This window comes from Rhinoderma darwinii, chromosome 2 (genome assembly GCF_050947455.1).
Source record: "Rhinoderma darwinii isolate aRhiDar2 chromosome 2, aRhiDar2.hap1, whole genome shotgun sequence".
NCBI classification, from domain to species: Eukaryota; Metazoa; Chordata; class Amphibia; order Anura; family Rhinodermatidae; genus Rhinoderma; species Rhinoderma darwinii.
The window spans coordinates 376516853-376531452 of NC_134688.1; the positions used below are offsets into that span (position 1 = coordinate 376516853).

The 14600-nt window shown below is 40.7% G+C and overlaps 1 protein-coding gene across 1 annotated transcript in view; it reads right to left on the bottom strand.

Annotated features, from left to right (window-relative positions):
* Positions 1 to 437: 437 nt before the first annotated feature.
* The window catches only part of F5 (coagulation factor V), an 88116-nt gene continuing 73953 nt past the window's right edge, over positions 438 to 14600 (bottom strand). The window contains exons 20-26 of the mRNA XM_075853907.1: positions 12954 to 13025; positions 12617 to 12711; positions 10841 to 10996; positions 9347 to 9491; positions 8315 to 8466; positions 2394 to 2576; positions 438 to 1031 (exon numbers count right to left, since the gene is read on the bottom strand). Of these exons, the coding sequence (XP_075710022.1) occupies positions 888 to 1031; positions 2394 to 2576; positions 8315 to 8466; positions 9347 to 9491; positions 10841 to 10996; positions 12617 to 12711; positions 12954 to 13025 (947 nt within the window). The 3' untranslated portion in view covers positions 438 to 887. The remainder of the gene's footprint in view (positions 1032 to 2393; positions 2577 to 8314; positions 8467 to 9346; positions 9492 to 10840; positions 10997 to 12616; positions 12712 to 12953; positions 13026 to 14600) is intronic.

Sequence of the window (14600 nt, forward strand, 5' to 3'; positions counted from 1 at the left end):
CATCTTTATTATTTGCCCTACCAACTTTTTCCCATTTTATGTGCCAGACTTACTATTCTTTATCTCTCCTATGTGGTACACCACTGGTTCTCATCTGTGTTCCTCAAGTACTTCCCAACAAGTCATGTACCCTTCTGCTCCATAGTAAGTGGCACAAATTTGTATCTCTACATAAGTGATGTGTCACCCACTGGTTGCAGCACTTGTTAGGTGCCACCAGAAGCTATACAGGTGATGCTTAGCAAACAAAACGCATGAGAATTATTCTTCACTTCTGTTCTGGTTTCAAGCTTTGTCTTGTAATGAGCCGGGCACCTGTATGTCCATCACATGACCATGGACACATTTTATATCACCTGAAGTGAAACAATAAACGCTTCTATTGAATGACAACAAGCAGAGATCTTAAAAAACAAGAGGTTTTGATACAAAAACGATATTATAAAATTGTATTACTTTTAATTATACAAACAATAAAAAGTATTTGCTGAAACCCGAAATAACCCTTTTATATTAACGGTTTATATTACAGAATAATGTTTTGTTTATTAAAAAATGTCCGTGGTATAAATTGTTACAGAAAAGCCCTGATACCCATTCTTCTATAGGAAGATAAGATGGTTTTTAGATGTAGAACAATAGGTAGAAATGAATAATATGCATATTCAAAAAGAAGTTCTAATATAACAAGAAAAAATATAGTCCAGAACTAAAATTATAAATAATAAACGAAAAAAAACAAAAAACCTCTGTTTAAATGTATAAATTGCGCCAAAGTTGAGGACTCTCCATTCATTAAAAAGACGAATGCCTAACTGGGTTACTGTAAAACTGCAACCTTCCACCCTTGTACCTAAGTTATGGTACCATAAAAACAGTGCAATTCTTTACATATCACAGCCGTAGACTTCTAGTCTCATCACAATGCTTTGATTCCAACTTTTGGGAATAATCCTCAGATATCGTGAAAATATTGGTGGATTGAATTCATTCTTGACATATCCAAAGCTGTTGCTATTTCCTTTGAGTATCTGCAATAGAAAGAGTAGAGAGCATTTTCATTTTTAGTCATTTGCTGTGTATTCTTATGTATTTCATATGAAACTGATCATTGATTGATTGTGTCACTTCTGGACCTTTGTTATAGTCCAGAGCTGCATTCACAATTCTGTAGGTTTCAGAGCTGATATCTCCTAGCATTCCTTGCTGGTTCAATGTCTGCACAAGGCCTGTTGTGATGATGAGCTTGTTTTGGGAAGTGTCATCTTTACAGCAGGCACTGTACAGTAATCTTGTAGGAGAAACGAACTGCCCCCTTCCATTATAAAAGACCCGCTATGCTGTTAGAAAGTTGTTTGACAACAGGCTTGTTACTGTCTCGAATGATGAACAACAAAGTTGTGATTGCAGCTCTGGACTATATTACAGGTGATAAGTAAGAATAAAGCTTTTCCTATAATAAAAAAAAAACATGACTACAGAGACAGAAAAAGAATAGAGTTGCCGGTGCCGCAAGCCTTGTTCCCAATCTAATTCAGTACTGAAAAGCTGCAATACTAAAAAAACTAACTAAGCATCTGATCACAGAACAGTTCTAGAAATAATAATAATCTTTATATGACGCCAACATATTGCACATTTCTTAGGAAAACTGTATTTTTAAGAGTTTTTTCGTTAAAGGTATTCTGTGATGATGATAAACCCTTTTAACTTAAAGTGTAGCTAAACGTTTGACAAACTTCTGACATGTCATAGAGACATGTCAGAAGTTTGGATAGGTGGGGGTCCGAGCACTGAGACCCCCACCAATCACTAGAACGAAGCAGCTGAAGCCCTCGTGTGAGCGCTCAGCTGCTTCGTGTCTGTTCGGCTTTTTCCGGAAATAAATGCATCTGTGTACGGACCCAATAGAAAGTCTATGAGCCCGTACTCCAATACATCGGCTTTCCGGAAAAAGCAGAATAGACATGAAGCGGCTGAGCGCTCACACGAGGGCTTCAGCTGCTTCGTTCTAGTGATTGGTGGGGGTCTCCGTGCTCGGACCCCACCAATCCAAACTTCTGACATGTCTCTATGACATGTCAGAAGTTTGTCAAACGTTTAGCTACACTTTAACAGGACCTATCAGCTCTCCTGACATGTCTATTTTAGTAAGTGCTTGTATTTCCTATAAAGTAACAATTAATTATTGTTTTTTTGTACAGCTTCTCTGTTGTTGTTGTTCAATCCCCTTATCTATAGAGTGTGTCCCTATACACTCTGACACTGTCCAATCAGTGCTGACAGAGTCATTGTCTAGGGACACACACCTTTGACAAGATGAATGATAAGGTCCATACATGCTGTAACTATGTAGTTATCACGAAGCTCCCTGATTATTCCTCCATAGTTACCTTCTCCATTGATGTGGAACTGTCCATGTAAGACTTCCAATTCTTTCCATTGTCGCTGTATTGAACAATGTAGGAATTCACATACAGCTCAGATGTAATGGACCTGGCACCTTGTGTCATTATTGCAGTGATTTTCTTTGTGACAAGGAAATCGATTTGCAGCCATTGCTGATTGTTGTTTGACTGCATGAAAAAATACAAATAAGTATAAAGCAATATACATTTAGTTTTTAACACCTCCTGACGAAGCCGGTCGTGGGCGAAACGCACGTCGAGGAGTTTTTGTGCCATCTCTTTACGTCCCCTGCCTCTATCATGTCTACAGGTATGTTGTCCCCTCTATATATTTTATGGGACATGCACTAGTGTTTTTTGTATATGCGCTGGTTATTCTCAGCGGCTGTCTGCTATGTATGCATTTCATTAGGCAGTACTAATTAGACATGTATAGCTATCCTGTATTTTTTGCCTTTTGGCATCTTGTTACATTTTTATTCATGGCATGTTAGATATGGGACGTGCTTTTGTTTCCCTTATGGTATGTTGTCATCTATACCTGATCGTTATTTCTCTCTATGTATGATCCGCTTTATTTTTATTATATTTATTACTGTGATACCATGTATTGTTATGTATTAATAAAGATGTATATTTTTTACAATATATGGTAGTGATTTATCCTTATACTCTATTGGGGTGTTATGTCCCCTGCGCTTTTGTGCTCTCTAGGTTGTTTCTGAGGTTTGTAGGGTTCTACCTTGTTTTGAGGTTTCTTGTAGGTTTATTACTGACAATATATCCAAACATTCCCCTGCATGTTTTTTTCAGATGCAGCAAAATCTATAAAATTATCTTTTAAAACCGCGCACATTATATGCTAATTACTCATTAAAGGGTCATGGGGGTGGTGCCGCTATCCTGAAGAGTCACATAGCCCTGCCTCCAAAACCACCTTTCCATGCTTGATTGACATCCCCCTGGCTGTTATACATCACTACCAGTGTAACGTCCACAGCCGCGGACCGTCGCTCTTATCTGCCCCCCGACTGCCGCGGCCATGGACGAGTGAGTGCCGGGCAGCATCTCCCTCCTGAGAGATGCCGTCACTCACTTCCGCATCTCTGCACTGGTTCCCGCAGGCTGTGCGCGCGCACTCGCGTCTGGCCTCAAAGGGCCGGTGCACACACATGAGTAAAGTCTGTAATTAGCCCATGATCACCCTGGACTATAAAAAGGGCTCTGCCCTTTCACTCATTGCCTGAGCGTTGTTGTGTTTACCCATGTTAGTCTTAGCATATGGTCTCTTAGTGTTATCCTGTTCCCGTTGTTCCCGTGCCCTGCTACCTGTATCCTGTATTCCATGCTATAGTTGTTCCTGTGCCTTAGAGTGTTGGAGTCATGTTGTGCCACCGGTCACGCCTGCTGATATACACCATGTCTGGTGTCTGCAAGTTCATCTGTGCCGAGTCTCCGTTACTGTCTGGACTATCAAAGGTACTCTTGTACTAGGACTGTTGTTTGGCCAGCTGCTACTCCGCTACGGTGGTGCGGCCTAGTGGGTCCACATACCTACGGATCATGACAACCAGTCTCCTCCAACTTTCTCGGATGCGCCATTGCCTTGTACTTCTTGAGCACACACTGTGCAGCGAGGTGTATTCTGCCCGGCTGCACCGCGCATGCCAGGGGATTACAAGTCAATGGCGCATCCGCAAGAGTTGGCGGAGGCTGCTATTGATGTAGAACAGCCAGCGGGATGTCAATCAAAATCTGGGGGCACCATTTAAATTTTCGCCTCAGGCAGCAGAAAAGCTAGAATCGGCCCTAACTAGACCCCAAGCCGTGTTATTTATTAACAGGTTCCCGACCGCTGGCTGTATATATACGGCCAGCGGTCAGGGTCTCTGAAGTCCGCCGTATAGACTAATTACGGCGGCACTTCAGAGACTGTGCACGCGCGATCGCGTGCACACAGCTCTATGCCCTGGCTGTTGCTAACAGCCATGGGCACTGGGCAGAATGTCAGGGGCCAATCTTTTGGCCCCTGAACATGTGATCGCTGTGACAACCAATCACAGCGATCACATGCATTTCTGCATATAAAACAGTGTGCATGCGATCGCGTGCACATAGCCCTGTGCCCACGCTGTTACCAACAGCTCTGGGCAGAGTATCAGGGACCAATCTGATGGTCCCTGAACATGTGGTCGCTGTGAAAACCTATCACAGCGACCACATTTGTTTTATTTTGACTTTTCTGGCAGTAAATCTCCTGCCTCTTTTCTTCTCCTCAAACATTGTTTCAGTTTGAGGAGAAGAAGAGACTCGAGAGAATTGCTGCCAGAAGATTACAGTGAAAAAAAATACAGTTACACTATAAAACATTCTATGTATAGATAGATTTCTATCTATCTATACAATCTATCTATCCATCTATCTTTTTTTCTATCTATCTACCTTTCTTTCTTTTATTCTATTAGAATAGGCAGGAAGGGAGTATATAATTATATATATATCCACATATATATAATATATATAGCAATAGCGGTTTATTTTTTTGTTAGCGGTAGTGTAGATATATATACCAGTTAGTTTGTGTGTTTTATAAAAAAAAATAAAAAATGTTAGTTACGTTATAGCGAGGAAGTTGTTTAGCGCCGAGGAGGCATACGCCATGCTGTGGTCTGAGTCGGAGACCACATCAGAGATGGCGTCCGAGATGGAACCTGTTTTAGGTAGTGACGATGACAGCGTCACTTCAGGTTCATCTTCAGGGGACGTTGTCCCTGATGCAGTTGAAACTGCAGAACATGAAAGCGCAGGGCCAAGTAGCGCGGTAGCACGGGACAGCCTGGTCCCTCCAGTCCAGGCTCTTGTATGGGCACCTGCCCCATCTTTTGGGCCTAGAATCCACGGATTTACTGCCACTCCTGGCATAACCGTGGACAATACAAATTTTGTCCAAATGGATTACTTCCATTTATTTATAACGGACGACATCCTAAATCTGATTGTCCACGAAACTAATTTATATGCCACTCAATATATAAGGCAGAAACCTTCATCCACCCATGCCAGAGATTGGACGCCCACCAATTTGCAGGAATGAAAATTTTTTTTGGGGCTCACCCTAAATATGGGTATTGTCAAAAAGCCCTCCATTAGGTCTTACTGGTCAACAAGACCCGCCCAAGCCACCCCAGTATATTCTGCAGTAATGCCCAGGTCTCGTTATGAGACAATAATGAGGTTCCTCCACTTCAATGACAACGCACAGGCCCCCCCAAGTACCGATGCAAACCGGGATCGGTTGTTCAAAATAAGACCGCTAATAAATTCCCTGAATAATTTATTTCTGCAACTCTACACCCCTGAGCAGAATGTAAGTGTGGACAAATCCCTCCTCAACTTTCATGGCAGACTTAGCTTTCGCCAATATCTACCTTCCAAAAGGGCAAGATATGGCGTTAAGTTCTACAAATTGTGTGAAAGCGGGTCAGGATATACCACCGCCTTCAGGATTTATGAAGGGCGGGACCGCACAATAAATGTTCCTGGATGCCCCCCTGATCTTTCCACCAGCAGTAAGATCGTGTGGGAGATAATGCAGCCTCTGCTTCACAAGGGGTACCACCTGTACTGCGACAATTTTTATTCCAGTGTGCCCCTGTTTAGGCATTTGCATGCTGCAAGGACTGGGGCATGTGGTACCATGCGCAAAAACCGAATTGGTTTTCCACAGCAATTAGTGGGGAAGCGCATGGTAAAGGGGGACTCCTGTGCTTATGCATCTGAAGAATTGCTGGCGGTCAAGTTCAGGGATCGCAAAGATGTGTATGTGCTAAACACGATTCATACCACAGGAACAGTGGCAGTGAGGGAAAGAGGGGCAACATCGGACAAGCACAAACCAGTGAGCGTGTCCGAATATAACAGGTACATGGGGGGGGGGGGTGGATTTAAGCGACCAGGTTTTACAGCCCTATTTAGTAAAATGCAAAACTAAAACCTGGTACAAAAAAGTGGCCATTTATTTGTTACAGGTGGCCATCAACAACTCATTCGTGCTCTACAAAAAAAACAGAGGCAGAGACACATACCTGGATTTCCAGGAAAAAATTATTGAAGGCCTCATTTTTGATGTTCAGGACACCCGAGAATGCCCCCAGTCTGAGGATGTCACGCGACTGACTGAAAGACACTTCATCAGTCGGATTCCCCAAACACCAACCAGAAGCAACCCCCAGAAAAAGTGCCGCGTCTGCAGAAAAGACAGGCACCGCAAAGATTCCCGATATTTCTGTCCCTCATGTCCCTCGCAACCAGGCCTGTGCATTGAGTCATGTTTTAAAAAATACCACACTGTTCTGAATTATTAGATTTTAGTTAATTTGTTGAAAATATATTTGCCCTACATTACGTTTTTATTTTTCCCCTGATTTTACTCCAAGGGTGAGGGAGGGAATGGGTGGGTGGGGGGTGGATGTCATGTTTGCATATTCTCTAAAGTTCATCTGCTGGAGAGCTCCATTTGCATAAACCTGCAATTTCTTATTTTAGAAAACCCCCAAAAATAGATTCCCATTATACCCCTAGATGAATATTTTGGGATTTCTGCTTCAAGAGCAGATATTTTGGAAGTGTTATAGAAACTCTGTTGAGTTTTGTAAAACCAGCTTTGAAAAAAAGCGATTTGTGAAATAAGCTTCTTCTATCCTCCGCCCTCCTACATCTCTATGTGATAATAAGGCCCACATATTTGGTATCCCCATGCACAGGAGAAGTGGCAGAATGTGAAAGGAGATTAATTTTGGCCGTGGTCTATACCATGTGTGAAAAATGCTGGTATAAACTGACGCATTTGCTAAAAAATTGCTAATTTTATTTTGATCCATCTTATTCAAGAAACTTTCAGAAGAAAACTGGACTGTCTAAAAATATGATAAACCCCTTGAAGAAAACCTTGTGGGGTCTACTTGTGTGAATGAAGTCACTTATGGGGTGATTCTAATGTTTCAGCAGCATTAGGCCCCCCAGAAAACAGTATGCGGCTATAAAATCAAATGCAAAATTCCTGGACCGAAAAGGCCAAAAAGCCTCCTTTTATGCCAAGCCCTGGCACATGCCCGCACAGTGAATAAGGCACACATATTTGGTATCCCCATGCACGGGAGAAGTGGAAGAATGTGAAAGGAGATGAATTTTGTCCGTGGTCTATACCGTGTGTGAAAAATACTAGCCTAAACTGACGCATTTGCTAAAAAATCGCTGATTTTATTTTGTTCCATCTTATTCAAGAAACTTTCAGAAGAAAACTGGACTTGCTAAAAATATGATAAACCCCTTGAAGGAAACCTTGTGGGGTCTACTTGTGTGAATGAAGTCATTTATGGGGTGTTTCTAATGTTTCAGCAGCATTAGGCCCCCCAGAAAACAGTACGCTGCTATAAAATCAAATGCAAAATTCCTGGACCGAAAAGGCCAAAAAGCCTCCTTTTATGCCAAGCCCTGGCACATGCCCGCACAGTGAATACGGCACACATATTTGGTATCCCCATGCACGGGAGAAGTGGAAGAATGTGAAAGGAGATTAATTTTGTCCGTGGTCCATACCGTGTGTGAAAAATGCTAGCATAAACTGACGCAATTGCTAAATTCTTGCATTTTTTTCCAATTTTACCCACTTTAGAGAAAAAAATAAAAATGATATATACTGACAAATGCCACTAAAACAAAGCCCTATCTGTCCTTTAAAAAGAGTGTAAAATTCAAAGATGAACTTTATTCACCTGCAGAGTTATCGTCATCTAAAGAAGCGCATAGCAAAATTGTAAAATTTGCTCTGTCATTTAGCTGTAAAATAGCCTAGTCCTTAACCGGTTAAACCACTGATCCACCATGAATATGACGTGTTTCCATACCTTTGCTTGCCACGCATTAACACTGCCAGCCTTATTAAGACGTGCCAATGTTGGTAGCCATGAAGATGAGTACCAGGAAGACTTGTGTGATGAAGCTGTTATTTGTGCATCTTTGATATTATAGTTCTCCATACCAAGTGGTGCAGAACAACCTAAAAAGAATAGATTTTATAACATTACATTGGAAAAACTTTATGAGTAAAGTAAAAGGCAAATATAATAAAATCGCCTTTTTATTCTCTATAGATGATAGTATAAAATAATTTATTCAGAATGGGAAATAACAAACATTAACCAGGATCATTTTTAGGATCATAGACCCAAGAATTTTTCTAGCTGTCTTGAAATGTATGTATTCCATCTTTCCAGAGGTTTTACTTTTTACGCAACATTCAAGTTCAACATAGAATCTTGATATGGACAGAGTAGTTTCCTAGATGCTAACTAGACTGGGACCTGTGTACTTAGGTTACACCCTATTACGTATTTTGATAACCCTCTTTTTGTACCAGCGACATAGCTATAGATCAAACAGAGGCTGTAGTTGCTAGTGGGCCCTAAAGCCTGATGGGCCCAAAGAACAAGCCATTTAAATTAAATGTAAGGCTGGGTTCACACGACCTATTTTCAGACGTAATGGAGGCGTTTTACGCCTCGAATTACGTCTGAAAAAACGGCTCCAATACGTCGGCAAACATCTGGCCATTACTTTCAATGGGCTTTACGATGTACTGTGCCGACGACCTGTGATTTTACGCGTCGCTGTCAAAAGACGGCTCTTAAAATTACAGCCTCGTCAAAAGAAGTGCAGGACAAATCTTGGGACGTTTTTGGAGCCGTTTTCTCATAGACTCCAATGAAAACAGCTCCAAAAACGGCCGTACAAAACGCTGCGAAAACGCAGCGAAAAATGCTGCGAAAAACGCTGCGAAAAACGCGAGTTGCTCAAAAAACGTCTGAAAATCAGGGGCTGTTTTCCCTTCGCTCCGTATTTTGAGACGTTTTTGACTCTACGTGTGAACATACCCTTACCTTGGATTTCACATCCAAACAGCTCCATACGAAGAGCAGCCTGGTTGTAGAACCTTGTAGGAAACAACCTGATGTATCGTGCAGCAATTGGTGGGTCAAACTGGTTTTCCTTGATACTAGATGCGTCAGAATTGCCTTCAAAGAGCTGCAAGAGTAAAGACATGCATTAGTATTTTATTTTATTAAAGGGGTAATATTACCATGGTGTCATTTAAGTTTGCGCTAAAAGAGAATTTAGAATACATTCTGATAATAGCATGATGGAAATTGTGGGGAATTGAAGCACAACTGTCATAAAAGTCTGAATACTATGTCTGGTATCCAGATGAAAAGGACATTTGGGAGGAGCGTCGTGAAACTACTCTCAACCAATCAGCATCAATGGATGTGTTTTCAGTAATGTCTATTGGCTGAGAGCATCTGACAGGGTTCTTCTCACCATGCTCCTGCTAAAGTCCTTTTCAGTTGCATGCAGGCACAGAATAGAGCCTTTCATAACCTGTAAGCATATAAGTACTAAAATAAAAGTGGATGTACAGAGTCAGAATATAAAACTTTTTTTTTTTACTAGTTGATAAAAAGTTATAAAGTTTACCAATTGATTGTTATTAAAAACGTTCGGCGGTTCTCCCTCAGTGCCACCGCCTCATGTAAACAATGCAGCAATGGCTTCATACATGTACCGAGGTTCTGTATATCTTTTCATGTGACTGCATGAGTAATAGATCTGGTGCTGTACAAAAATATTGGCGGAAGTGGTCACATGGCTGTTGTAAGAGAGGGTTTATACAGAGACCTGTGTACAAGTACGAGGGGGAGGGCATTGATGGACTGTTGCATAGCTGTTTTGCTGACGATTTCTACATGGGAGCGCTGCAGAGGAGGAACAGCTGAACATTTGTAATGACAGTCAATCAGTAAGGAGCATAACTTTTTATCAATAAGGACAACAGGCTATAGTCAAAAATCATCCTTGGGTTATAATTTTCCATCAAGTTCAAACAATTCAGCCATTACTAATCATTTCATAACTGGAAAGATCTTCCCTTCTGAACTAAGGGAGAATTAGGTGATAGCTGTAATAGCGATCATATTGGTTCTTTCTCAGAAGTCCACATCCGCATGGGAAGCTCTGGAGCCTCCGTCACAGATTCCGTTGTTTTTGCCAAACAAAATAGTGCAGCATGCAGCACTATTTTGTCTGCCACACTGTTCTGGAAACTTGACGGAGCAGAACAATGAAGCGCAGCGACGCAGGTATGAACATGTCCTAATTCTGTCCCTATAACAGAACCGAACAATGGAAAACTTTGATGCAAATGTGAACACAGCCTAACTAAGAAATTGTTCAAAATATTATTTTCTTTTTGACAGAATTGGAGAACTCAGAAGAGAATTTTAGGCGAAAGTCTTGTAACAAAGTTGAATCACATGTATTATGTCCTCACGTTATCATATTAAATCAAAAATTATAAAAGAATTGAAATCTTTTACCTTATGTATTGCCGTGCTGTTTCCTTTGAAAATATTCCACTTTCTTTTGTCTTTACTATATGCAACAAAAAACTCTTTGATGTAATACTGGAGGAAATATTTACTTGCTCCTTGTGTTTGTATTCCAGAGATTAATAAGACTTTTTGCAAATCAACCTAGAATAATACCAAGGGCATACTTTTATTTTTAGCTTATATATACATATCATTTTATACTGGCTTGCCTGACTAGTTAGAAATCTGGTAATGGTCTTGAAATTATAACATTATGTAAATATACATTAATTGATCAAGTTAAAAGGGATTTTCTGGAAAATGGGTTAATCACTGTATAAACGATGTAAGTTCTGCAACTTTCTATCAATTACCCGCCATTTTATTAATATCTGTGGTTGCTGCTGGTAAGTGAGAACTAAAGTCTTGAAAACAAAGATCTTGAAAATGTTCAGGTGATGAAACACAAATTATATTTGAAAGGTGTATAACTTTTCATTTATACAGGGATTACGCTTTATTTGCATAACATTTTTGTGGGAGACTGGCTGTCAATAACAGTCATCCTAACGCTGGTTGATGGCGTTGATGGTCATCGCTATTGAATTGATGGCCCTTAACACCTGGCTTCCAGCGGTGCATAGTGCCAAGGAGTTAAAGAGGACCTGTCACGTCCTCTGACATCTAAAACCAGCTAGATTGCTTACAAGCCGCTGCTGTTTTCTTTTCTTTCTAGCCAGCTGTGTTCCTCTGCAATCGGTCCAGTTAGTTTCCCTGACATGTAAGGGTAGACTGTAAAGTTGGAGGTCCCCAGTGCTCAGTGTGTATGACTGAGATTGACAGTGCTGGAGGCCGCCCAATTGACAGTCTACTCTTACAGGTCAGGGAAACTAACGGGACCGATTGTAGGGGATAGCGGGTGGCTAGAAAGAAAAGAAAACCAGCGCTGCACTCAGCGCTGCAACGGCTTGCAGGTCCTCTTTAAAGGGGTTTAATATTGTTATGGAAACAAATGCTTAAATATTGTCTAATGAAAAGCTATATGGAGTTCTAAAGTACTGTTTTATTTCATCATTTTAAGATCTCTACATGCTGTCAGTGAATGTAAATAAAAAAAATCAATGTTATATTCAGAGGATGAAAACCAGTCTTCTTGACCTATTTCTGCACACACAGCTGATTGTTTGTTATAATGTATCAGTTTAGGAAGGAGTTCTCAGCCTTGATTCCTGGACAGGAAAAAGGTTTTGTGCAGCTTCTGTGTATGAGGGTATGTTCACACGGCTTATTTTCAGCTGTTTTTCGGGTCGTTAACCCCCCCGGAAAAACGGCTGAAAATACGGGAGCTAAACGCCTCCAAACATCTGCCCATTGATTTCAATGGGAAAAACAGCATTTCGTTCCCACGGGGCGTTTTTTTTTACGTGGCCGTTTGGAATAAAGGCGCGTAAAAAAACGCCCCATAAAAAAGAAGTGCATGTCACTTCTTGAGCCATTTTTGGAGCCATTTTTCATTGTCTCAATAGGAAAACAGCTCCAAAAATGGCCGACAAAAAACGCTTGATGCTTAAAAAATGGCTGAAACCCTTGAAAACAGATCCGTATTTTACAGCCGTTTTTAGTTTGCCGTGTGAACATACTCTTACTGTCAGAGGACATTGTATCTAAACCTCAGCTGGAAAAGGTACTAGGCCCATCTAGATTTTCAAATTCTGTGAATGTATCCAAGAATGAACAATGGAGAGAGATCGAGAAATAAATTATTTTAGGAATTAATAATACCTGAATCCATGGCAGAGAGGATTTATTCAAATGTGCGGACCAAGCATTGTATGAGCCCACATTGTTCAGTCTGGCTAACTTAGGCTCCCAAGGATCTATAAAATTGAAAGAGAAATAATATCAATTCATTCACATTATTGATATTGCTCTGACCTAAGAGAATGTCAGTTTTTTGTGATGGTCCCAATGTTGGCTTATGAAATTTTTACTATGGGGATGTTGTGCTAGAGGTGACAGTAATACTGGGATTTTACCGCATATCAAAGCCAACTCCATGTTGCTGTGGAGCCCTAACCTCAGTGTTATTTTTTATTAATTGTAAAACCATTTTAATTACCTATATAGTGTGATGCTGTGATCTGCTCATCAGATATTACTCTGCTTGCCAGGCCAAGTGGAAAATTACACCCTGAAATGAAATAAAACATATAAAAATTCCAAAATAGATATCAGAATAAAACCAGAGACAAGTAATATTGTGTAAACCCGCTTTGCTTTTACACTAAATCGTTATGTAGAAACATAAATTTAGGGCAAATGATAAGAACATGTTAGAACTGTATTATAGAGGGACCTAGAGAAATTGGAAATGAGGAATACAATTTCATATAGACAACTGTAAAATCTAATAGTAGATAAGCTGATTTACAGCATCTATTACCAGGCAGCTGCTGCCAAGATAACTACACACTATAACATTAAATGTATATACATTACCTCCAGCCAGGACGTGATGTGTATTCAGAATCCTGACCACTTCTCTGCACTTCTCTGTGATTTACAGCACAGCACAGCGAGACTGCGCCTGCTATGCTGTAAATCACAGAGAAGTGCATAGAAGTCGTCAGGATTCTGAATAGACATCACGTCCTGGCTGGAGGCAATGTATATTCATTGTCAGGACACTGCAGTAATGTTATAGTGTGTTTATGTGGCTGCACATAGCGATATAGCTATATCGCTATGTGCCGTGTAAATGAATGGAGAGAAGTGTATGATGCTGATTGGTCACTGATTGGTCAGCGTCATACTGTACAACGCCCACTTGGCCAAAAAGTAAAACACGCCCAGTTGTTCATTAAGGAAGTCATTAGCATAAAGCTAATATAGGTCATAACGCAGTAAAAAATGATCGTTTTTCTAAATAAAAAACACTGCTATAATCTACATTACAGCGCCGATCATATTATGTACAAGAGAGGCCACTTATAATGTGGTGACACAGCCTCTTTAAGCTTTACGTTGGCTGTATTAATGCCTTCTATTTGTTCTGCAGTTTTGCATTGTTTTTGTTGCACCAGAAAGGCACATGTGAATACAGCCTTTGGATCACAATAACTAATAAAAATAGGTTGACCTTAATGAACATATGACAGACTGTGTAATTGCGCATGATCTTTTGGTTATAGATTACATATAGTAACTGAGACAAATATTTTGCTCATATATTTTCCAGTTTTGTTGGCCTTTACTAACATGACATCTGCTTTTGAAAACCGTATTATCCCAGGGTTTGAAGTTACACAGCCTGTACATTTGGACTTTGTATTACCTCGGATGACTCTGCAGCTTCACTTATTTACACTTGTCCTTACAGGGGTTGTCCAGGAAAAATACGTTTCTAAAAAGTGTCCCCCTGCCTTGGTTTGCCTTCCCTAATACCACCTATTAAACTTCTAAACAGTTTCCGTTTGATCTCCATCGTCACTGCAGCTCTTTCTCTTTGGTTACATCCTTTGCGACTGGTCCTGGCTGTTTCCTGTCTTGTAACCCACCATACCCATGATCCCCTGCTGCATCTGAGGAGACAGCTTGCATCCCCCCCTTCCTCCAAAGCATCTCAGCTATTTGCATACTGCCACGCCCCTCTATGTTCACAGGATCATTCCCTGCTCTAATTACAGGCAGCTCCCTCCCTGCACACTGTCTTAGGCCCCATGCACACGACCGTATAAATGCCCGTAATTACGGGCCTATAAAATTC